General features: G+C 36.6%; 1 protein-coding gene across 1 annotated transcript; it reads left to right on the top strand.

Moving 5' to 3' along the window:
* Window positions 1-23,250: 23,250 nt before the first annotated feature.
* LOC133286099 (uncharacterized) lies at window positions 23,251-24,555 on the top strand. Its single transcript, XM_061483447.1, has 2 exons — window positions 23,251-24,303; window positions 24,385-24,555. Exons 1-2 carry the CDS (start codon window positions 23,251-23,253, stop codon window positions 24,553-24,555), a joined length of 1,224 nt encoding a protein of 407 aa, XP_061339431.1.
* The last annotated feature ends 1,628 nt before the right edge of the window (window positions 24,556-26,183 follow it).

Here is a 26,183-nt window from a genome sequence, read left to right as displayed (position 1 = left end):
TCATTAGATGAGATGACAAATTCCAATGTGAAGGTAAGTGGCGCATTAAATGCTTTGTCTGGCACCTCATTTGTTTTAAATTATTAGAAATTTTAAATCAGCTGACTCATTAAAAGTGATGACCAATTCCAATGTGAAGGTATGCGGCGCATTAAATGATTTGTCTGCCACCACATTTGTTTTAAATTATTAGAAATTAAAATTGATTTTTGATTTTTTTAAAAAAAATCGAAAAAAATTAATTGAATAAAAAATTAATTGTCCGTTTTTTTTTATTTTAAAATATTTAATAATTTCAATGTAAAAACAGCTGAGTCATTGAAACAGGAAAGTGATTCCATTTCAAAATTCAAAATTTTAAATCAGCTGACTCATTAAATGAGATGATCAATTCAAATGTGAAGGTAAGTGGCGCATTAAATGTTTTGTCTGTCACCTCATTTGTTTTAAATTATTAGAAATTTTAAATCATTTGACTCATTAAATGAGATGACCAATTCCAATGTGAAGGTATGCGGTGCATTAAATGATTTGACTGCTACCACATTTGTTTTAAATTATTAGAAATTAAAATTGATTTTCGATTTTTAAAAGAAAAATCGAAAAAATTAATTCAATAAAAAATTAATTTTCCGTTTTTTTCGTATTTTAAAATATTTAATAATTCCAATGTAAAAATAGCTGAGTCATTAAAATAGGTGAGTGATTATATTTCAAAATTCAAAATTTTAAATCAGCTGACTCATTAGATGAGATGACCAATTCCAATGTGAAGGTAAGTGGCGCATTAAATGCTTTGTCTGGCACCTCATTTGTTTTAAATTATTAGAAATTTTAAATCAGCTGACTCATTAAAAGAGATGACCAATTCCAATGTGAAGGTATGCGGCGCATTAAATGATTTGTCTGTCACCACATTTGTTTTAAATTATTAGAAATTAAAATTGATTTTTGATTTTTAAAAGAAAAATCGAAAAAATTAATTGAATAAAAAATTAATTGTCCGCTTTTTTTTGTATTTTAAAATATTTAATAATTTCAATGTAAAAACAGCTGAGTCATTGAAACAGGTGAGTGATTCCTTTTCAAAATTCAAAATTTTAAATCAGCTGACTCATTAGATGAGATGATCAATTCCAATGTGAAGGTATTGTGAATCAGCTGTCAAAGGCTGAGATGAAAATTGATGACGAGATGCAGAATTTTCTGTTGTTGAGCTCGCTGCTAGAAAGATGGGATACTCTGGTGGTGACTTTGAGTAATTCGACTCCAAATGGAAAATTGAAGATGGATGTCATGACTGACAGCCTCCTGAACGAAGAAGCATGAGAAGAGAACGAGGAGTTTCAAGCACGTGTTAGGCCAACATTGCTGAGAACAAAGGAAAATCCGACTCTCGGGGTAGAAGAAAAAGCTGGGGTCGAGATCATGACAGAAGAGGAAAGTCCAGAGGTCAGTCAAAGCCGAAATATGAGTTGAGGTGCTTTTATTGTGGGAAGACAGGACATAAAAAGTCAGACTGCTGGACCATGCAAAATGATGAGAAGAATGGCTCTGTGAAGCCGGATCAGATTATTCCCAAGAAGATGGGAGACAAAAGCACCACTGCGTTGGCTGCCAACTCCAATGCTGAGATATTCCTCCTTGGTGAGGATAATTATTTGAATGTTGTATATGATGACTGCACCTGGATTGTTGACTTTGGTGCCTCCTTCCACGTTACTCCACACAAAGGTTTTTTCTCCTCTTATCGAGGTGGTGATTTTGGAGTCGTGAAGATGGGAAATCAAGTGACCAGCAAGATTGTTGGTGTCGGTGATGTGACCCTGACCACAGATGTTGGGTGCCAACTTGTGTTGTAAGATGTAAGGCATGTGTCTGATATGTGATTGAATCTAATCTCGGTAGGCAAGCTTGACGATGTCGGGTTAGTGAACTACTTCGGTAGTGTTAGATGGAAGCTGGCCAAGGGAAACTTGGTCGTTTCCCGAGGTAAGAAGGAAGGCTCATTGTACGTGATGCAAGGAAAGATCAATGGTGGAGAAGCCAATTCTATCCGAGATGGACCTAGCTTGGAGCTATGGCACAAGTGCCTCAGCCACATGAGGGAGAAAGGGTTCCAGATCCTGCATAAGAAAGGATTACTGACCTGGTTGAAAGGCCAAGCGTTGAAGAGTTGCACGCGCTACCTAGCTGGAAAGCAGCACCGAGTTTCATTTGTGAGACCAGATCAACCCAGAGGACGCAGGTATATTTTTGACCTCGTCCATACTGATGTTTGCTCCATGTCGGAGAGATCTCTAGGACGATCTCAGTATTTTGTTTTTCATTTATTAATGACCATTCCCGCAAAGTGTGGGTATATTTGTTGAAGTCTAAAGACCAGGTACTTCAATCCTTTAAAGAATTCCATGCAATGGTTGAAAGGGAGACTGGCAAGAAATTGAAGGTGGTCCGACCTGACAATGGTGGTGAGTATTGCAGCCCTTTTGATGCATACTGCAGAGCGGCCGGGATCCGACTTGAGAAGACGCCCCCCCAAGACTCCACAGTTGAATGGACTTGCTGAGAGGATGAACATGACTATTGAAGAGAAGGTTCGAAGTATGCTATCCAATGCCGGATTGTCGAAATCATTCTGGGGAGAAGCCGTTAGAACTGCTATTGACTTGATCAACCTCTCACCATCACAGCCACTTGAAGGAGAAATTCTAGAAGAAGTCTGGACAGGTCGAAAAGCGGCCTATAATCAATTGAAGGTATTTTGATGTCGAGCTTTCGTGCATATCCCTAAAGATGAAAGGGCTAAACTTGATGCGAAGACTAAAGAATGCATTTATCTTGGTTCGTCGAGATGTGAGTCCGGGTTTCGATTTTGGGATCCAATCAATAAGAAGATAGTGAGAAGTTGAGATGTGAACTTTCATGAAGATGAGACCATTCATGACATCTCGAAGCCCAAAGTCCGGGTTACTGTCAGACGTGAAGAACCCGTTCCTCCTGTCCGAGCTGAAGCAGGGGGAGAAAATCAAGAGAATGAAGAAATTGATGACCAACAACAAGCTGATGATGAGGTCCGAGTTGATGTTGAGATTCAGGATGAGAATGATGAACCGGGTTCTCAAGCTGAAGAACAACCGAGATATCCAACTCGAGAAAGAAGGCCCTCTACAAGGTACCCACCTGATGAATACACAGTTGTTGCTGAAGACGGTGAGCCTCAAAATTACGATGAGGTTGTGACAAGCTCAAAGAAAGAAGAATAGGAAAAGGCAATGCAAGACGAGATGAAGTCTCTGCACGAGAATCAGACTTATGAGCTGACCGAGTTGCCAGAAGGAAGACGAGCTCTGAAAAATAAATGGGTCTACAAGATTAAGAATGAAGAGAACAGGCAGAAGTCGAGATACAAAGCCCGAATTGTGGTGAAAGGCTGCAATCAGAAGAAATGAGTAGACTTCAAGGAGATTTTTCCTCCTGTGGTGAAAATGACCTCGGTCCGAACCATGTTAGCTATGGCGGCTTCGATGGACCTCGAGGTTGAACAAATGGATGTGAAGACAGCATTTCTTCACGGCGATTTAGAAGAAGAGATATATATGGAGAAACCTGAGGGGTTCCGTGCTCTAGACCAAGAAGAGTTAGTATGTCGGTTGAAGAAGAGCCTCTATGGCTTGAAGCAAGCACCTCGGCAGTGGTACAAGAAATTTGAATCATTCATGACTGATCACAAGTTTGAGAAGACAGAAGCCGACCACTACGTATTTGTGAAGAGGTATGAGGCCAGATATTTTTTGATTTTGTTGTTATATGTTGATGGCATGCTTATTATAGGGAAAGACAAATCGAGGATAGCCGCTCTGAAAAAGGAGTTGAGCTCGTCCTTCACAATGAAGGACCTCGGCCCTTCAAAGCAGATACTCAGAATCAAGATTATCTGAGATAGACAAAAGAAGCTACTGTGGCTGAGTCAAGAGAAGTATATTGAGAAGATTCTGAAGAGATTCAGCATGGACAAAGCCAAAACAGTGAACACCCTCCTAGCCGGACACATAAAGCTGAACCAGAAGCAATGTTCGAGATATGATGAAGACAAAGATGAGATGCTGAAGATCCCGTACCAATCCTTCGTCGAAAGCTTGATGTATGCAATGGTTTGCACTAGACCCGACTTGGCGTATGCTGTTGGAATGGTAAGCCGATATTTGTCAAACCCCGGCAAAGAGCACTGGGAAGCAGTGAAGTGGATCTTCAAGTACCTCCGAGGTACGACCAACTTATGTCTCCAATTTGGAGAAGGCAAAGCTGAGTTGCAAGGCTACTCGGATTCTGATTCAGGGGGAGATTTCGACTCGAGGAAATCGACGACGGGATACATGATGAGATTTGATGGAGGAGCTGTCTCTTGGCAATCAAGACTTCAGAAGTGTGTTGCACTATCGACAAATGAGGCTAAGTACATTGTCGCTACTGAGTCAAGCAAAAAGATGTTGTGGATGAAGAAGTTCCTCATGGAACTCAGCCATGATCAAGACAAGTACGAGTTGGGTTGTAACAATCAAAGCGCAATACATCTTGCGAAGAATTCGACCTATCACTCCCGCACCAAGCACATTGATGTGAGGTATCACTGGATCTGGGATGTGGTGGAAGGTGGAGAGCTCGAACTCGTCAAAGTGCACACTGACCATAATTGGTCCGACATGATGACAAAGCCGGTTCCAGAAAGGAAATTTGAAGACTGCTGTGAAGGAGCCGGGTTGATGTTGAAGCTGACGCATTGAAGTCGGAGGGGGAGATTTGTTGAGCTTCCTCCTTCAATGCTAAGCCCAAGCCCATTGAGGGGTTTCCTAAAAACGCTAAACCTTAAACCCTAGATCTCACCTCCTCTATATATTCATAAGTTGTGGGTGGAGGCTAGGTTAAAGAAGAGATTGAGAGAAAAAATTATTTGAGAGATTTATGAGCAAAGCTTTAAACTTTGTATTTGAGAGATCTCTAGAGGGAGTTTGAATGAAACATCTCTAGGGAGGTTTGATTATCACCATTGTTGGAGAGGTTGTGTTAACCACCACATTGGTGTATTTTGATTCTTTGTATCCATTATTTTCATAGTGGACGTTTGATCTAGACTAGGTCCCGTGGGTTTTTACTTCTTCATTGGAGAAGATTTTCCCACGTTAAAATCTTCTTGTGTTCTCTTTCTTTCCCCTTTGTATTTTGTTTTTCCGCTGCGCTGCCCGACCTGGTGAAATTCAGGCCAAGGTAATTGCCGAGATCCAAGATCCAGGATCTTGTTGATGGACTTTCACGAAAAGGCTGCTTAGCCGAGCTTGAGGGAACCGATTTCCCAACACTCCCACTCTTATTTTTAATTTTGAAAAAAAAATAAAATAATGTAAGAGCTTATAAGTGAAAATTTTGAATTGTATGAGTATGGTATTTTCTAAATTCTGCTTGTGCTTATGTTTTGAAGATGTGAAAATGTTAATTTTTTTATTTAATTTTTTATAAGCCATGCTTAAGAGGGAGGAGTTATTTGATTAGTTAAAGTATGTTGAAACGGAATTTTGAATATATAAATATTTCCAACAAGGTACAGAGTTCTAATAAGGAGTGGAATGGAACGAAAATGAAAGAAAACAATGGCTTTTACCCTTGTTTGGATGAGTTTTCATGGGGAAAAAGAGAAAGAGTTTTCGCTTATTACCTCTTAAATATTAAAAATAAAGGAGAGAGAATTCTTTGTTAATTACGAAATTATTGTGATGAAAATGTCTCCATTTTTCCATCGGGAAAAAATATATGCAAATTCCATTGCATTTCCATCGCAAATTGCAACAGAAATAACTTTCGTTGCAGAAATGAAATATTTGCGACAGGTTTTGGTGACAAAATCTTATACAATGAGATAATCTATCGCATAACTAGGGAGCAGACTTTGCGACGATGGGTAGATTTTATTCGTTGCAATTTGTGGTGGTTTTTGCAACGGTATTCTCGAATATGATTGGCGAGGGACTTTGTGACAAATGTTTAGACTTATTTTTCAACAGAATAAATTTTTGTTGCAAATATTGAAATATAATTAGATATATTCTATTATACACAGAATGCTGGTGTCAATCCCTAACACAATATGATATGCTTTTAAAAAAAACTTATGAAAGCAACGATAAAGACAAGTTGGCTGCAATTAGCAGCGTATATAGTATCGATCAAAGTTGAATGAAGTAGCAACAAATGAAATTGTCCTTCGTAAATAATCTTACATGTATATTCTATAAATAAGATATAAACAACTGACAAGATACTTGGTAATGGTACTTCATCTTTAGGAGTATATATCTAGGTCGGTTTTAAAAAGGAAAAAAGGCATAGTGAATTTAGGAAATTGTGCATCAGTAGTATGACACAATTGTACATTTGTGCTCAACAAATAACTTAGAGACATCAAGCTTTCATGATACGGAGTTTCAAATATTAGGTGAAGAAGCAGGTACCATGCCAAATAAGTGATCATTCATGCAACTCGGTAGTTGGAGCTCGATAACAGTCTTTAGCATGTATCATAATTTGATTTACGGCACAGTCGCCTATGCCAATAGGCGGAAACTTACCTAACATAATATTTTTAGTGGAACCTCTGAAGTAATCAGTCTAAGCATATATTACAGCATCAAGGAGAATATCAATAGTCTCTTCATATAAGGTCGAAGCGTTGGTCCAGTATCACTCTGGTCGATACCATGATGTGTAATTGCCATTTATTGCCCCCGATAAGTCATGGTAGCGCAAAGAATAGGCAGATGCATGTAATTGACACAAGGACCATTGAAAGAAATGACATGCAATTTGTTCACTCTTAATATAACTACTTCATCAAGCATTTCATAACAAGACTTCACGGTCAACATCCTCATCAATTATTATACTGATTGGGTCCTCTGTACCTAAAGTCACACTCAGCGAAACTTTTTCATCAAGGATTTCATTGTAAGACTTCATGAAAATAACGTTCTCATCAATTATTATACTGATTGGATCCTATGTACCTCGAGCCACACTTATAAGAGTGGTATAAGTTTAAATATTTGCGATGGATGTAGACTTTTGTCGTTAACTATGACGGATTCTACAACAGATCTCCGGTACTTGCGAGGGAAAAGTACTTTTTCCCTAATTTGAGACATTATTTCGTCGCAAATTTAATAATAAACTTAGAGGGTTTTTAAAATTTAAAATTTGAAATTTGAATTTGGTGAGAAAATATGCACCAACGGTTTGCGACAGAAAATTTGTCGCAAATTAAAAATATATTTAGAATTTTTTTCCAAAATTCAAAAATGGTGCCAATATTTTCATCGATCACAAATTACGTCAAATTTTGCACTGGAATAACCCTTATGTAGACAGCCATTGGACGTATTAGTGATTATTAATTACATGTTTTCGACGAAATATTATTCTGTTGCAAATTACGTCAGATTGTGCGACGGAATAACCCTTAGGTAGACAGCCGTTGGACACATTAATGATTATTAATTACATGTTTGCGACGAAAAATTAGTCCGTCGTAAATTGTGTCGGATTTTGCGATGGTAATGGCTTTGGATAAATGAAACGACATCCAAAGCCTTTTTATCGAAATTTATGACAGAATATAATGAATTTTCTGTCACAAAATATCAGTTATGTTAAAAAAAAACTTAGCTTTCACTTTGTGCCTTCTCTTGGAATCGTTCATACCAAACATCACATATCTCAGTTCTTCTAGACTGTCTTCTTTCCATTTCCTATCTCTCTGATGACTCACTCTCCCCGGCAACCACCCTTCTCTTTGGCATACCCTTATCTGGCCATTTCCTACAAACCACAAGAGACTTGAATCCCTCCCTCTACCTCTTAACATCGTTTGCCTTCAACATTTTTGGTGGTCGATAGCTTTCGCACAAACTCACTTTCATTTGGACAACTCACGACGGACACCATTTCTGTTTTGGAGTGTTTTTGTTGTCATCTCTGGCGACACTGATTACACCCACACCTCTACCATTTCCAGAATTGTTGGTTAAGGACCTCCATAGGGATGCATCATTTCACCTCCACGCGCCACTACTCTCTATCGTCTCTAAGCTCCTCCGGTGACTCTCAACCTCTGAAAATCATGTTTAGATAATCCGGATGAAATTATTCCTCTATTGGATCCAGAATCACCTCTTGATCTGTTGGATTTCTCTCAACATGATAAGTTGAAGTGTGTTTCTGCATCTTTATTTATATATGTGGCGCACTTGAGCTACAAGAAATTATTTGAATTGGAATTCCCTCAAAAATTATCTCCCAATCCAATCTTGATTTATCTTCAAGCCCAAAAATTTGATCTAGTTTGTTGGAGATATGGATTTGTTAGGATATATGCTTATCCTTAATTTTCGTAGCTTTTTTATCCTTATCAAGTGTTGTGACATATTATCTTATATGTGAATTCGAATTTCAATTTTATCTTCTTATCCATTCTATTACGGCATCAAAACGCAGTGTTTCGTTAATTGCTCCAGTGCTATAACATTCTTACGGCTCCGTCCTGCATCAGAAATTTCAGATATAGTGAATAGCTTTAGCACTCGAAATAACTTCAAATATAAACACTTAACACATTTATCATTCAAAACTTACAAAATAAGATTCATGCAATTATCTGATGATTATGAAGGAATTATATAGTATATATTAGGAACCACATCATCAATATTAAGCCCAAGTTTAACTCTTTTTGGGAGAGTTAACAACATGACACCATCGCCTATATCCCATTGCCACCACGACTATAATTTCATCACTTTTCCTTCCAATGTCATGGAACTAAGTTAATGGAACCCATGAAAATGTCAGAAAAACCAAAATTGAATCCCATCCCATAACAACAATGTTACAGTAACTTCAACCACCTTTTAGGGTCCTATAAAGTCTGAATTAGCTTTGGGTATCTTCAAAAAAGTTGTAGATCTTTTTCTAAACTTTAAGAAACACTAAAAAAATATGAAATTTCATTATCTTTAACTTGCTGTATGAGCAAAAGATTGAAACCTGTTGAAATCCTATGATAACACCATTGTACTAACTTCAAGTCAAATTTAAGCTACTATAATATTAGAATTTGATTTTGGGTTCTCATAAAAGTTTTAGGCCAAAGCCTTAACTTTCCAAAACACCAAATAATGGACAAATTCGATGTCTATAACTTAAGATATGACTAAAACTCTAAAGCTAGTTCAGTTTTCATGATAGTACCATTGTAGTAGTTTCACACTCCATTTAAGGTCCTTTAGAGCAAGAATCAGGTCTCGAAATCTTAATGATAGATGTAGATCATCTACTAAGATTTTCATCAAGCAAAAGAACATCTAAATCCAAGGAAGCTCACATTATAGCCAAAATATCGAGACTAAACCGATTTTTGAGATAGCACCACTGCAGTAACTTTGAGGTCAATTTAAGGTCTTAGACCTTTTCATCAAAGTTTCAGTTCTACTTCTGAACTTTTCAAAACACTAAAGAATTCTCAATTCTACGGTGTGTAGCCCAAGATATGGGTGAAATAGTGAACATGCTTATTTTAGTAAGAAGGGAAGGATGAGGTTGGTGGTAAAGTTGGTGCTAATTGTTGCCGTTGGGTTTGGCAATTTTAACTTTGCACTTTGGTTATTAGTTCTATACATTACAGTTACATAAGCTTCACACTTTGGTGATAAATTGTTAAAGCTGAATATGGAGGTATATTGTGACAATGCATAAGTTTGACATAGTTCAAGTGTGACAATGCATAAGTTGAGTGGACAAGATATTATTTCTGGACTAGAAAAACATGTTCCAAATATTTTGATTGTTTTACCATTTTCATAAAGCTTATCATGTATTTTTTTTTTTTTTTTTGGCATATCCAATAATTGTGCATACAAAGAATCCTTTTGTAGCCTACCGACTTTTGGCAAAAAATTTCTCAAAGTTAATGTAGATTGAGTTAAGAAAAGAAAGCTATTTTTTTAATTGTTTTTCTCTAATTTTCTCGTCTCTAGTCTCTACATAAGAACTGTTTTCAGATGATCCTCGGTAATAGATATTGTTTGTTTTAGTTGGATAAATGGTTTGAAATTATTATGTTGAAAAAAATAATCCATTTGTTGCATAAGGGTGAATGTTGTAATGGAGACCCATAATAATCTTGTAATATTATAATTGATTTTGAAACTTTAAACCAATTCATTACCATAGTAAAAAAGTCATAAGCTTTACTTTTAATTGCTTTTTGACTGGGAAACTAAGTGCCTGTTTGGATCCTCTTATTTTTAAGCTAGAAGCTACTTATAAGCATAAGTTAGGCCAAACAGATTTTGAGAAAAGCTCTTATAATGAAAAGCTCTTTTTTTTATAGAAAGAAAAAACTGAAAACTAAAAGCTCCTAGGAGGAGCTTTTTTTTAAGCTCTTATCTATTTTTCTTTAATTGTGTGCTTTTTTTTAAAATGAAGAGTGATAAAGAGAAAGAGAGAGATAATTTTCTTGAAGTATGTGCTTTTAATTAATTTTTAAGCTAAAACTTTTATGTAATTTTCAAACAGCTTTTAGCTTATTTTTTTAAGCTCTTTTTTTTAGTTTTAACTTATAAGTAGCTTCTAGCTTAAAAATAAGATAATCCAAACAGGCTCTAACACTAACTCGTGGGCTATATAAGTTTTTGACCCGTTAGTATTTGTGAATTCTTTTTTATCTTACAAGACAAATTAGGCCGTTTTGAATGCTCTAAATTATCACACATAAATATTTTTGTTGATATTTAATTTTTGCCTTTTTCTTTCCAAAGTTTTGGAACATGAGATTGGATCACCATTACAAATATAATGAATTAATGCTTAACAGATATATGATTGGGGCTAGCTAGTGCCTTGACACTAGTTAGTTTTCAAATTTTTTAGAATTTGGCATGGGTAAAGGCTAAAATTTGGCAGCTATGCGAAATAGATAAAAGGATGACATAGGCTAAAATTTTTGAGGGCAAATTTTTGGCATGGGCTAACATTTTTTACTAGCTCCACTACTGTGCAACATAGAATTGGATCGTCGGAACATACATAAATTAAATGTGATATAGTAGTAGGCTTAAACTACAAAAAAAGTAATGGACCAAAAAATAAAATGCAAGAAAATATACTATCCTTATTTATTGAGAAAATTTTTAGTGCTTTAGTACCACCATAATTGGGTGATCATTTTTTCAAAATGAAAAAAATTGATTCCAATTAAATTCCTTATTTTTTTCATACCCCTTTCAATCTCTTCCTTTACTATTTTTAGAAGGGAGCATGGTGCTCCCGGAGGAAAAAAAAACTCTTATTTAACACAATCCATCTTTTTGGTAAGGCCACACAGAAATGTTCAAGTTGATATTTAGGTTTTTCTTTCTTCTTTTTTTTCTTTGCAAAGTATCGGAAGACAAGATTGGACCACAACTACGAATTCACAATGAAGCACAACGCGTCTAACAGTTAAATCATAGCCACACACAGTGGCGGACACAGAAAATTATATTTGTATGTGCATACTTAGTAGTGGGTTCAGGGGCTGCGCACTGTAATTTTATTTAATAAAAATTTTAAATGTATTAAAAAATAAAAAAATTCAACTTAACGTAAAAAAAATAGTAATCAAGAGTCAAATAAATTATTACAAAGTAAGTTTAATTTTTTAAGCATAGAAAAGCATAAGTTATTATTTAATAATATATTACTATTTTATTTTAAAAAAATTGATTTATATATTACTAAATGATTGTGAATCCATGTGAGAGATATACCTGTTTTGCAACGAGGTCTTCCGATTCTGCAACGCTTAGGATATGGATGTTGGTCGCCACCAAGAACGGGTAGCCACCAAAAATTAATGTCTACAATTGCAGACATCGACACATATGTAGGTCCCCTGTTGGCCACACAAGGTCGCTTTGCTTTGGTGCAAAAAATGAAAAATGAAAAACTATTTGAATGGGATGATTAATGTCCATACTCCACACTCCAACTAGACAATATTACAATTTATATTTAAATATATTTATTATTCAAACATTGTTTCAAGATCAAGGTAAAATTTATTCAGGAGGTAACTTTTTTTTGGTTGGATTCGCTTATTTTAATAAACATAATTTGGTTTAAAACTCTATTCTTAGGTAGAGAAAATTACATGATTAATCAGTAATAATTTCAATATTTTCCCCTTTAACATTAAGATTTAAATGCAATATCATTGTTATTATCATATATATCATGAACTTAAACGCTATAACTATCTCCTCCACCCTTCATATTAAGGTGAAAATTTCATCGAAAATGAAATTTTCGACAAAATTCAGGTCGTCGAATTTTCCTTCGTTGATAACAATTTTTTCGACGGAATTAGAAATTCTGTCGGAAATTTTTCACAAAATATTTTTCCGTCAAAAATTTTTCACGGAATATTTTTCAGTAAAAAAATTCGACGGAATTTATTCTGTCGAAAATTTTTGACGGAAAATCATTGGAATTTCGTCGAAAATTGTTGTAACTGTTTTCGACAGAAAACAGATTCCGTCAAAAGTTTTCCACAGAAAATCAATGAATTTTCGTCGAAAACATATGTAAAGATTTTCGACAGAAAACAAATTCCGTCAAAAAATTTCAACGAAAAATCAATAGAATTCGGTCAAAAAATGTTGTAATGGTTTTTGATGGAAAAAACATTTCGTCGATATTTTTTTACGGAAAATCAATGAATTTCCGTCGAAAACTGATGAAAAGATTTTTGACAAAATACAAATTCCGTTGAAAATTTTTAGAGTTTTATACCAATTTTTGTACTGCACCTGAAAAAAAAAAATCAAAGTAAACAATATATCAAAATGAAATCTCCTTAATCAATACATTGAACTAGGGGTGTTCATCAACCGATCCAAACCGATTCAAACCGCGGTGACCGAACCGAAAAACCGATAACCGAAAACCAAAAAATCGAGAACCAAAAAAACCGCAAATTTTAATTGGATTGGATCGGTTTTTGGATGGGTTGATGTAAACCGATCCAATCCAAACCAATCCAATATATTAATTCCCTTTTACCTACTTGGGTCTTTTTCCAATCATAGTCCAAAAATTTTTAAACCCATTAACCCATAAACTAAACCCAAGAAAAAACCTAGTCACATCTCATCAACAAAATTTCATCTGTGTAAAGCTTCATATTTTATTTCCAAAAAAAAAACTATATTTCTCGTTTACTGATACTTTTGTATTTCAAAAAATAATAATTTACAAAGCCTATTATACAAAACATGTTATTTGCACAATAACCATGAAACAAATTTTAAGATTTTCAAAAATCCGAAAACCGATCCAATCCAAACCGATAAAAATTGGATTGGATCGGATCGGATTTGAAAAAAAATTCAAACCGAATGGATTACATGATCAAACCGAAGGGATTGGATCGGATGATTTTTGCTTTCAAAACCGATCCAATCCAGATCACGAACACCCCTACATTGAACGCGCAAAAGTTTATATCATATATTAGGCTAAGTATTAAAAAAGACTTATACAATTAAGTAGCGGTGTACAATAAGAAGGGGTGTTCATCAACCGATTCAAACTGCAGAAACCGAACCGAAAAATCGGTAATCGAAATAACCGAAAACCAAGAAAAACCGCAAATATTTACTGGATTGGATCGGTTTTCGAATTGGATGTTGAAAACTGATTCAATCCAAACCGATCCAAACTTATTTTCTACCAAATTGGGCCTATCCCAAATAATAGCCCAAAATTATAAATGTTGCGCCTCTAGCATATATGGTTTTCCAAGACAAAAATATTAGATTTTAAGTCTATTTGTAGTTGTTTTTACACATAGTTATTTTATATTTTGATTTTTATTATCTCAGTTTTATTTCTCACTTTTTATTTATTTTATATAGGTTTTAGCAAGAAAATACAAAAAAAATCTATCCTTTTAAAATGAAAAGATTCAAGACGTTTTGACACGAATGTCAGGATTTGTGTAGAAATTGAATTGCAATTTAAAAAGTATTTTTGATTTTCTATTCATTGGAATTAACACAGGAAAAAGGTTTAGAGAATATGAGAGAAAATGTTGTAGTTAGAGAACACTCACCGATGATCCCCGTCTTTTACTCCAGACTGATTTCAAATACCAATATATATAAATATAATCAGACAATTTATCAGTTAAAATATCAATAGTTAACCCTTAATCCCTTGATGAATTAACCCTTTAATCCCATATGGAGCCCTAATTCCTTGAGGTGCTCTATATAAAATTAAGCATAGAGATCGATAAATTAAACGTCTGCAATACAAAAATACGTCTATCCCTAGAACGCATTCATACCATCGTTCTACCCCCTTTCTAGATTAAAAGCCGCAGATTCCTCTTGTTGGCCCTAATCCCCAAATTACCATTAACTACTAGATTGATCAATTCTAATAAAAATGATATCAATACGATCAGAGTAGAAACGAAATATAAAAGATATATATAAAAGTATAAAAACTCAATCCATCGTATCAGGGGTTCACAAGGGCTTGTGACCCTAACCACAACAAAAAAGTTTAGCTAGCCATAGACATGGTAGCTATACAAGAATCCAACATAAAACAGAAATTAGATCCAAAAAAAAATGAAGAAGAATGAATTTTCTCTGAAATACTCTCCAAAACCTAGCCTCCTCCCATGTGTGTCTGCCGCCAAACACCAAAGGAGCATAACATTTATCTCATTTCTTCCACTTTTCCAAAAATACCCTCATAAATTCGCAACTTTCGTACTTCCCGTGCTCCATCGCGCAGGATCCTGCGTAGTATCGCGTGGGCACTCTGGTCAATGTATGATAGCCTAATCTGGAAATTCTGGGTTGGCCACGCGGTACCACGCGATGGTCCACGCGATATAGCTTGGCTTCTCTGGAAAATGTCCCATGACACGATCAGTTTTCCTCTTTTTTGGATTTTTTTGTATTTTCTTGCTAAAACCTATATAAAAATAAATAAAAAGTGAGAAATAAAATTGAGATAATAAAAATCAAAATATAAAATAACTATGTGTAAAAACAACTACAAATAGACTTAAAATCTAATATTTTTGTCTTGGAAAACCATATATGCCAGAGGCACATCAAATTATTCTCAGATTTAAACGTTGCTGTCCCCAGCAATAGACAAGATCAGACCATAGGAAGACCAACAAAAGCAACAATCCAGCAATAATATCACACAAGCAATCATAGACCACTATACTAAGCATGCTTGAATCAATGTACTGAACTCTCAACAATACCCTCATTCTCATGAAAATTGTCAGAGATCTAACTTGAATACCCCTCACAGATATAATATAACACTCATCACTCAAGTGTCTAGGGGAATAACAAGCACTCAATTCCACCACAGCAATAGCACAACCAAAACTTGATCATATTCTCAAAATTCCCAAAGATAAGGAACTATAACACATGCATAATTTGATCAGAAGGACTTGCAAAGGATATAACTTGGCCAGGCTCAGGGTTAGGAATTTATGGACAGTAGCTAACATATAAGTTGAGATTGAAACACACAGATATACATACTTTTGAAGCACACTCATATCTCAACAAAATTTAGCTCCACTAGCTCTCAGAATTTCGGGAACCAATTCCTTTATTTACCACCTTTCATTGCTATGAACAATTTTTCTTCTCTTAATGTCCAAGAACAATGCCCTCTTGGACCATAAAGTGACATTTCTCCCAGTTGAGAACCAGATTTGTCTCTTGGCATCTTTGTAGCACCTTAGACAAATTGTCTAAACAAACATCAAAACGAGAGCCAAAGACAGAAAAGTCATCCATGAAAACTTCCAAATACTTTTCCACCATATCAGAAGAATAGACAGCATGCACCTCTGAAAAGTAGCAGGTGCATTGCATAACCCAAACGGCATCCTCCTATAGGAAAAAACGCCAAAGGGACAAGTGAACGCTGTCTTTTCCTGATCTTCAGGGACTACTGCAATCTGATTATAGCCATTGTACCCATCTAAGAAACAATAATAGGAGTGACCTGCTAACCTTTCCAGCATTTGATCCACAAAAGGAAAAGGAAAGTGGTCCTTCCTTGTTGCAGCATTAAGCCTTCTATAATCAACGCACATCCTCCAGCCAGTAATTGTCCTGGTGGGGATCAGCTCATTCTTATCATTTTTCACCACAGTGATACCTCCTTTCTTAGGTACATTTTGTACAGGGCTTACCCATGCAGTATAGGATATAGAATAAATCATGCCTGCATCAAGGAGTTTAACAACTTCTTTTCTCACCACCTCCTTCATCGTGGGATTTAATCTCCTTTGAGGCTGCCTTACCGGTTTGATATCATTCTCCATCAGAATCTTATGTGTGCAGAAGGAAGGACTTATACCCTTTAGATCAGTAATGGACCATCCCAAGGCAGTTTTGTGCTCTAGAAGAACTTGTTTCAACTTTTTCTCATCATCAGAAGATAACCCCTTATTAACAATTACAGGATATGTCTCATTATCTCCCAGAAACATGTACTTCAGATTAATAGGCAACTCTTTTAGATCGACTTTAGGAGCACCTATTTCTTTATCAGACTCCTTATGTTCAAGAAACTCATTAGCAACATAAGTATCCTCCTCAAAAGGGATATGATCTCGCTCATGCAAATCATCATTCAATTCTTGCAAAGGAGTTTTCTCTTCATGTACCACCTCCTCTAAGACATCAATTTTGAAACAATCACCATCTTCATAGGGTCTTTTCATAGAATCAAAGACATTGACAGTAATTGTATCGTCATTCATTCTTAACACAAGTTTCCCTTGCTCCACATCAATCATAGCGCGAGCTGTGGCCAAGAAAGGTCTACCCAAAAGAAGGGGCATTTCATTTTCAACTTCCATATCAAGCACAACAAAATCAGCCGGGAAAATGAACTTGTCAACTTTCACAAGAACATCTTCGATAATACCACTGGGCTTCCTTAGGGATCTATCAGCAAGCTGAAGAGAAACCAAAGTAGGCTTCAATTAAGTAATCCCTAAGGCTTTACAGACAGATAAAGGCATCAAATTAATGCTTGCCCCCAAATCACATAAGGCCCTGCCAATCATTGTTTCACCAATTTCAATTTCAATGTTGAAGCTTCCAGGATCACGAAGCTTAGGAGGGAACTTTCTAGTGGGTGCGCTATATCGCGCACAGGTCTGCGTGATACCGCGCAAGACCTGGAAAAAAAATATAACTTGTGGGTCAAAAATCCGCGGGAGTCCACGCGATGGAGCGTGGATGGAAAAGAAAATAAAAACGCGCCCGTGCTTTTATTTCCAACCTTCCCACCACTTCCCCATTCCTAATTCAGTTTCCTAACCTTCCCACTCCCGCCAAAGCCCTCATATCTTCCATTTCTTCATCTTCCCATACTTCTATTTAACACTCTTCCACACCACAACCATCTCCCTTCTCCCTTCCAATTCTCATCTTTAGTTCATCACCCACCATAGAACATCAACCATCACCATATTTCACTTCATCACTAATGGCACCACCAAAGGTTTTTATTTTCTTCTTCTTTCCTTGTTTTTTTTTATTTGTTTGAATTTGTGTGTGGGTGTTGGTGTCTATGTATGCCTGACTACGTATGCCAAATTGACGATTTATGTGGTGGAGAGTATGAATGTATGTGAGGTGTTTGATAAAATGTGTGAATGAGTTTTGTGTGTTAATAGTGTGCATGTTTTGAATATGTATGTGAGGTGTTTGATAAAATGTGTGAATGAGTTTTGTGTGTTAATAGTGTGTATGTTTTGAATATGTATGTGAGGTGTTTGATAAAAGTTGTGAGTGATAATTGTGGAAGTGTGTGTTGTTTACAGAGAGTGATATTGGAAGTGGGAAACAAATTTGGTTTGGCTTGGGTGGTTGATATGTCTTTAATTAAATCTGGGAATTATCTGACTTTGGTATGGTTGTTTTTGAAAAAAGCTGACAGTTTTGTCTATATATCCCTTGTGTTGGAAATTCTTTGGTTTTCAGGATAGGAAAGGCAAGAAAGTGGCTGATGGCTCCAAGAAGAGGAAGGGTCCTAACCGATTGGATACCGACAAATTTGTCACCATGGCTGCTCAAAAGAGGTATTATGAAATATATGATGGCAAAGAGTTTGTAAAAGAAAGGAACATTGATTGGGAAAATTTCCCTGCGCATAATCCAATCAGGAGGACTATTGAGAGGAGAAAATGGGAATGTCTGGTTTCCTATGCTGAGGATGCATCTAGTGAGATAGTGAAGGAATTCTGTTCAAATGCAGAATTGGAAGATTTGTTTCTCAACAGGGTGTCCACGGTGAGAGGTGTAGTAGTGCCATTTGATAAATATACTATTTTGACTCAGTTCAATATGGCTTCTACTTGTGAGTACACCTCTTTGTACAACAGATTGCAGCTATCCCGAGATAGGACTTACCGAGCTGAAGTTCCTGATTTGCTTGAAATCATAAGAAAAGGTATTACTGATCCTTATTCTGCATGGTTTCGTCGACAACCAAATGTGATGCCAGATAAGATGTTCATGAGAGATTTGAATGGTGAATGTCGTTTCTAGCACAATTTTGTTAATGCTACCATTTTGCCATCTTCTAACTTGACTGAAGTGAACATTGAGCGGTGTGCCCTGCTATATATCCTCACTAGAAAGGAAAGGCTGAATATAGCTGAAGTCTTGTCTGATCGGATATGTTACATGATTCAGAAAAGCTGAAAACAAGACGCAAAGTTGGCATTTGCCTCTTTGATTAATAGATTGTGTATTCGGGCTGGTGTGTATATTTCTGATGAGGAGGTGAGGGATGTTAATCCTGAAAAAGAAATGACTTATGAGTTATACTTAGATGGTGTTCAAAAAGCCGAGTTTGAGTATAGAAAAAGGGTTGCTAAGAACGTTAGTAATCCACCATCTCCACGAGTTCAGCGAGTGCCTCTGCCAACCCCAGCTCCTGAGCATGAGCAAGTTGTTGTTGATGCTGAGCCCGAGCCTGCCGCTCCACAGGGGATTCCACCTGGATTTGATTTCTATGCTATGCAGCATCACTTGACTGGCCTTAGGCATGACATGTCTCGTCTCTCCCTTCAAAATGAGAGGATCATTTAGGGAGTGGACTTTCATTCACAGTTTTTGCAGCATGCTTTCCCAGAGGTGCAGTACGCTGATTTTATGCCAGTCTATCAGGATATTCCAGCTCCCTTTAATTATGATCAGCCATATCTCAGATACCCTACTCCTCTTACTGTCGATGTTCCCATGCCTTCTCAGCCTTTTATGTATCCCCAGTCCACTGATCCTGTTGCTACTTTTTCCCGTGCTTCTAGGAGGCTAGTCATTTCTGATAGGGAAGATGAGGATGATGTGGTTGATGATGTTGCAGAGGACCTGCATGATTGATATCTCCTTGCTGCTGGAGATCATTTGCTGTTTTTAGTCTTTGTAGTTTAATTTTTTATTTTTTTTTTGTCTTTTGCTATTTTCAGAGGTGACCATTAGGTTGATGTTAGGGTCCCTTTGAATATCTTTTGGGATGTATTTCCCCGTACACTATTTTTGTGCTAGTGATCATCTTTCTATAATTTGTTGTGTGTTCCTTGTGCAGTTGTTATAAATCTAAGGTTTAGTTATTGCTGGGGACAACAATTTTCTAAATCTGGGAATGGGGAGCATTGACATGCATAGTTGTACAAGTGGAACTGCACTATATATTAGGGAGATATTTTAACCCATTTTTTGCTTTTTATTTTAGTTGTTGATTTTGTTGTTTTGAGTTGAAAAATCTTGGAAATATTCTGACAAGTCCCAGGTTTAGACATGTTTTCCCTAGTTAACTTGACTGATTTATTATTTGGAAGCATGATCTTTATGAATTTCTGGCATGATATTGCATAAGCTTGAGTAGACTCATGATTGCTCGTTTGCCTGAATTTGTGTTTGAATGATTAATGATGCCTGATTTTCTTTTGGGAGTCTAGCTTGATACCATAGCTGGTGAGGTGTTGTGCTTAAACACTTATATTTCTTCTTGAGAGACCTCGCTGTGATAGTACTCTGGAGCTTGCTCTGTTACTCTGTGATGCATGCAAGTTTGAATTGATTAAAGCAGTTTGTTCTTGTAGCCATAGCCATATAGCGCACCTGTATTTGATTATCCATTGCTAGCCCCTTTGAGCCTGAGCCTGTTTGTTCATGATTTACCCGTTGATTGCTTAGCCATATCCAATTGTCTTACTTTGGTTTTGATTGAAATGTTAAAAATAATAAAGAAAAATGTAAGGGGAGCTCCACTAAGCTAAGTGATCCAAAGAGGAAAAAAAAATTAAAGAGAAGAAAAATTGTTCATAGCAATGAAAGGTGGTAAATAAAGGAATTGGTTCCCGAAATTCTGTGAGAGCTAGTGGAGCTAAATTTTATTGAGATATGAGTGTGCTTCAAAAGTACGTAAATCTGTGTGTTTCAATCTCAACTTATATGTTAGCTACTGTCCATAAATTCCTAACCCTGAGCCTGGCCAAGTTATATCCTTTGTAAGTCCTTCTGATCAAATTATGCATGTGTTATAGTTCCTTATCTTTGGGAATTTTGAGAATATGATCAAGTTTTGGTTGTGCTATTGTTGTGGTGGAATTGAGTGCTTGTTATTCCCCTAGACACTTGAGTGATGAGTGTTATATTATATCTGTGAGGGGTATTCAAGTTAGATCTCTGACAATTTTCATGAGAATGAAGGTATTGTTGAGAGTTCAGTACATTGATTCAGGCATGCTTAGTATAGTGGTCTATGATTGCTTGTGTGATATTATTGCTGGATTGTTGCTTTTGTTGGTCTTCCTATGGTCTGATCTTGTCTATTGCTGGGGACAGCAACGTTTAAATCTGGGAATAATTTGATGTGCCTCTGGCATATATGGTTTTCCAAGACAAAAATATTAGATTTTAAGTCTATTTGTAGTTGTTTTTAGACATAGTTATTTTATATTTTCATTTTTATTATCTCAGTTTTATTTCTCACTTTTTATTTATTTTTATATAGGTTTTAGCAAGAAAATACAAAAAAAATCCAAAAAAGAGGAAAACTGATCGTGTCATGGGCCATTTTTCAGAGAAGCCACGCTATATCGCGTGGACCATCGTGTGATACCGCGTGGCCAACCCAGAATTTCCAGATCAGGCTATCATACATTGACCAGAGTGCCCACGCGATACAGCGCAGGATCCCGCGCGATGGAGCGCGGGAAGTACGAAAGTTGCGAATTTATGAGGGTATTTTTGGAAAAGTGGAAGAAATGAGATAAATGTTATGCTCCTTTGGTGTTTGGCGGCAGACACACATGGGTGGAGGCTAGGTTTTGGAGAGTATTGCAGAGAGAATTCATTCTTCTTCATCTTTTCTTTTTGGATCTAATTTCTGTTTTATGTTGGATTCTTGTATAGCTACCATGTCTATGGCTAGCTAAACTCCTTTGTTGTGGTTAGGGTCACAAGCCCTTGTGAACCCCTGATACGATGGATTGAGTTTTTATACTTTTATATATATCTTTTATATTTCGTTTCTACTCTGATCGTATTGATATCATTTTTATTAGAATTGATCAATCTAGTAGTTATGGTAATTTGGGGATTAGGGCCAACAAGAGGAATCTGCGGCTTTTAATCTAGAAAGGGGGTAGAACGATGGTATGAATGCGTTCTAGGGATAGACGTATTTCGTATTGCAGACATTTAATTTATCGATCTCTATGCTTAATTTTATATAGAGCACCTCAAGGAATTAGGGCTCCATATTGGATTAAAGGGTTAATTCATCAAGGAATTGAGGGTTAACTATTGATATTTTATCTGATAAATTGTCTGATTATATTTATATATTGGTATTTGAAATCAATCCGGAGTAAAAGGAGGGGATCATCGGTGAGTGTTCTCTAACGACAGCGTTTTCTCTCATATTCTCTAAACCTTTTTCCTGTGTTAATTCCAATTAATAGAAAATCACAAATACTTTTTAAATTGCAATTCAATTTCTACTCAAATCCTGACATTCATGTCAAAACTTCTTGAATCTTTTCATTTTAAAAGGATAGATTTTTTTCTGATATTAGATACACTCCTTTTGGCGCCGTTGCCAGGGAGTGACATTTTAATATCAATTAATCTTGATTTTTAAGATTTAAAATTGTGAATATTTTGATTTTGATTTTTAATTTTTGTTTTTGTTACTTTGCTACTAATTCTTTTTCTGAGTTGTATGCAAGGCAGCATTTTTCTAAGGAGAAGTGCAAGAATTGCTCAGAGGGAGAGAGAAAGAGAGAGAGCACAGGCAACCGGTACTTCATCAATTGACAATACAGCCGTACCATTTGAGATACCAGAGATGGATGCTCCTAATCAGAATGCAGATCCACACATGAATACTATCCTCACACCTGTTTTTAACAGGCCAAAGGCTGGCATTGTTCCACCTGACCTTGGAAACAATCAATGGGAGCTCAAGTCCAATATTATTCAGCTGGCTGAAAGAGAAAAATATGGAGGAGAAGATGATGAAGATCCGCATAGATTTGTTGATAGATTTTTAAGAATCTGTGATTCCACAAAGCCTCCACATGTTTCAGATGATGCCATACGGTTGAGACTTTTTCCTTTTGCTGTTAAGGGAAAAGCTCTTGATTGGATGGAAAGACAACCTGCTGAAAGCATCCTTACTTGGGAAAATTTGTCTGAGAAATTCTTTGCAGAATTCTTTCCCATGGAAAAATACAATAACATGGTGAATGATATCACATCATTTAAACAACATCTGGGAGAGACCATCTGTGCTTCTTGGAATAGATTTAAGGCTCTCATGAGAAAATTTCCTCATTATAACCTATCTCAAGGCGATCAGGTGCGGATTTTCTTCAATGGGTGTCTGCCTGAAACCAAATTGGTTGTGAATACTGCAGCAGGAGGTTCTTTGGGAGACAAACTAGCATCTGAGTCATATCAGCTGATTGACAAATTGGCTAAGAATGAGAATGAGACAACCTCAAGGCTGGGAAAAAGAGGAGTCGTGCCATTAAGTGATCATGATGCAGTCTTGGCTGAGTAAAAATTATTGTCTTAGCAGATGACTAATTTGAATACCAAATTTGAGAGGATGCAGCTTTCTAAAGTTCAAGCTAATGTTGTTAATGTTGAATGTGAATACTTCCATGAGAATCATGATACTAATGCTTGTCCAACACTGATGTCTTCAGATTCTTCTCAACAACTGCAAGTAAATGGTGTTTGGTATGATCAGCGTCCTAACCAGCAAAATTACCAAAGAAGGAATTATCAAGGCACTGGTTTAGATATAAAATCTGATAATTATTTGAAGCCACCATCTATTCCACAAAGAGAGCCTTCTGATTTGGAGCGGTTAGTTGGATCTTTGGCACAAAGTACTAATGCTTTCATGGAAGAGAGTAGAACTAATCAAAGAAGTACCAATGCTTTCATTGAGGAGAGTAGAGCTGATGCCAGGAATACCAAAGCTTCAATTAAGAACCTGGAAAATCAGATTGGTCAGCTTGTCCAACAATTGTCTGACAGAGAACCAGGTACATTTCCTGGCAATACTATCACTAATCCTAAGGAAGGTTGTATGGCTATCACCACCAGAAGTGGTAAAGTGGTGGCATCTCCCCCAAAGCCTATCATTGAGGTGGAGGAGGATGAGAAAGTTGAAGAGGTAGAGAAATCTGAAAAAGAAGCTGAGAGTTCTCCAAAAGTAGTGAAGCCTGTTGTTGCTGGTAAACAGAAAGACCAACCTGTTGTTTCAAAAGAGAAGTTTGAGCTTAGTGAGGAATATCTTATGAAAATGGCACCTTACCCTGGAAGGTTGAAGCCAGAGCTGAAAGCAAAAAGCTATGACAGGTTTCTTGAAATTTTTAAGAAGTTGCATGTGAACATTCCATTTGCTGAAGCATTGGCTAGTATGCCAAATTATGCAAAGTTCATGAAGGACCTTCTCTCCAGAAAGCACAAGCTGCAAGAATGTCAAACAGTTGCACTTACTGAAGAGTGCAGTGCCATCATTGCTAGAAAGTTCCCTCCTAAGCTTCGTGATCCTGGAAGCTTCAACATTGAAATTGAAATTGGTGAAACAAAGATTGGCAGGGCCTTATGTGATTTGGGGGCAAGCATTAATTTGATGCCTTTATCTGTCTGTAAAGCCTTAGGGATTACTTAATTGAAGCCTACTTTGGTTTCTCTTCAGCTTCCTGATATATCCCTAAGGAAGCCCAGTGGTATTATCGAAGATGTTCTTGTGAAAGTTGACAAGTTCATTTTCCCGGCTGATTTTGTTGTGCTTGATATGGAAGTTGAAAATGAAATGCCCCTTCTTTTGGGTAGACCTTTCTTGGCCACAGCTCGCGGCTATGATTGATGTGGAGCAAGGGAAACTTGTGTTAAGAATGAATGACGATACAATTACTGTCAATGTCTTTGATTCTATGAAAAGACCCTATGAAGATGGTGATTGTTTCAAAATTGATGTCTTAGAGGAGGTGGTACATGAAGAGAAAACTCCTTTGCAAGAATTGAATGATGATTTGCATGAGCGAGATCATATCCCTTTTGAGGAGGATACTTATGTTGCTAATGAGTTTCTTGAACATAAGGAGTATGATAAAGAAATAGGTGCTCCTAAAGTTGATCTAAAAGAGTTTCCTATTAATCTGAAGTACATGTTTCTGGGAGATAATGAGACATATCTTGTAATTGTTAATAAGGGGTTATCTTCTGATGATGAGAAAAAGTTGAAACAAGTTCTTCTAGAGCACAAAATTGACTTGGGATGGTCCATTACTGATCTAAAGGGTATAAGTCCTTCCTTCTGCACACATAAGATTCTGATGGAGAATGATATCAAACCGGTAAGGCAGCCTCAAAGGAGATTAAATCCCATGATGAAGGAGGTGGTGAGAAAAGAAGTTGTTAAACTCCTTGATGCAGGCATGCTTTATTCTATATCCTATATTGCATGGGTAAGCCCTGTACAAACTGTACCTAAGAAAGGAGGTATCACTGTGGTGAAAAATGATAAATATGAGTTGATCCCCACCAGGACAATTACTGGCTGGAGGATGTGCGTTGATTATAGAAGGCTTAATGCTGCAACAAGGAAGGACCACTTTCCTCTTCCCTTTGTGGATCAAATGCTGGAAAGGTTAGCATTTCACTCTTATTATTGTTTCTTAGATGGGTACAATGGCTATAATCAGATTGCAGTAGCCCCTGAAGATCAGGAAAAGACAGCGTTCACTTGTCCCTTTGGCGTTTTTGCCTATAGGAGGATGCCGTTTGGGTTATGCAATGCACCTGCTACTTTTCAGAGGTGCATGCTGTCTATTTTTTCTGATATGGTGGAAAAGTATTTGGAAGTTTTCATGGATGAATTTTCTGTCTTTGGCTCTCGTTTTGATGTTTGTTTAGATAATTTGTCTAAGGTGCTACAAAGATGCCAAGAGACAAATCTGGTTCTCAACTGGGAGAAATGTCACTTTATGGTCCAAGAGGGCATTATGCTTGGACATAAAATTTCAAGGGATGGTATAGAAGTGGACAAAGAAAAATTGATGCTCATTGAAAAACTCCCTCCTCCAGTTAACGTTAATGGAGTGAGAAGTTTCCTTGGCCATGCTGGCTTTTATAGAAGATTCATTAAGGACTTCTCTAAAATTGCTAAGCCACTAAGTCAGCTTCTGATGAAAGAGAATGAGTTTTTTTTATGATGCTTGTCTCAAAGCATTTAATTTGCTAAAAGAAAAGCTCACCACTGCTCCTGTTTTAATATCTCCTGATTGGAGTATGCCTTTTGAGTTAATGTGTGACGCTAGTGATTTTGCCATTGGTGCAGTTCTTGGGCAGAGGAAAAATAAATTGCTGCATGTTATCTACTATGCCAGTAAAGTTTTGAATGAAGCTCAAGTGAATTATGCAACAACTGAAAAGGAGATGCTTGTTGTGGTGTATGCTCTGGATAAATTTAGACCATATCTCCTTGGTGCCAAG

Source organism: Gastrolobium bilobum, unplaced genomic scaffold, assembly GCF_033153095.1.
Source record: "Gastrolobium bilobum isolate Gb01-03AN ecotype WA unplaced genomic scaffold, APGP_CSIRO_Gbil_v1 utg54184, whole genome shotgun sequence".
Classification (NCBI taxonomy): domain Eukaryota; kingdom Viridiplantae; phylum Streptophyta; class Magnoliopsida; order Fabales; family Fabaceae; genus Gastrolobium; species Gastrolobium bilobum.
The sequence above is the reverse complement of the archived record's forward strand: the minus strand, read 5'-3'. Positions and strand labels throughout refer to the sequence as shown.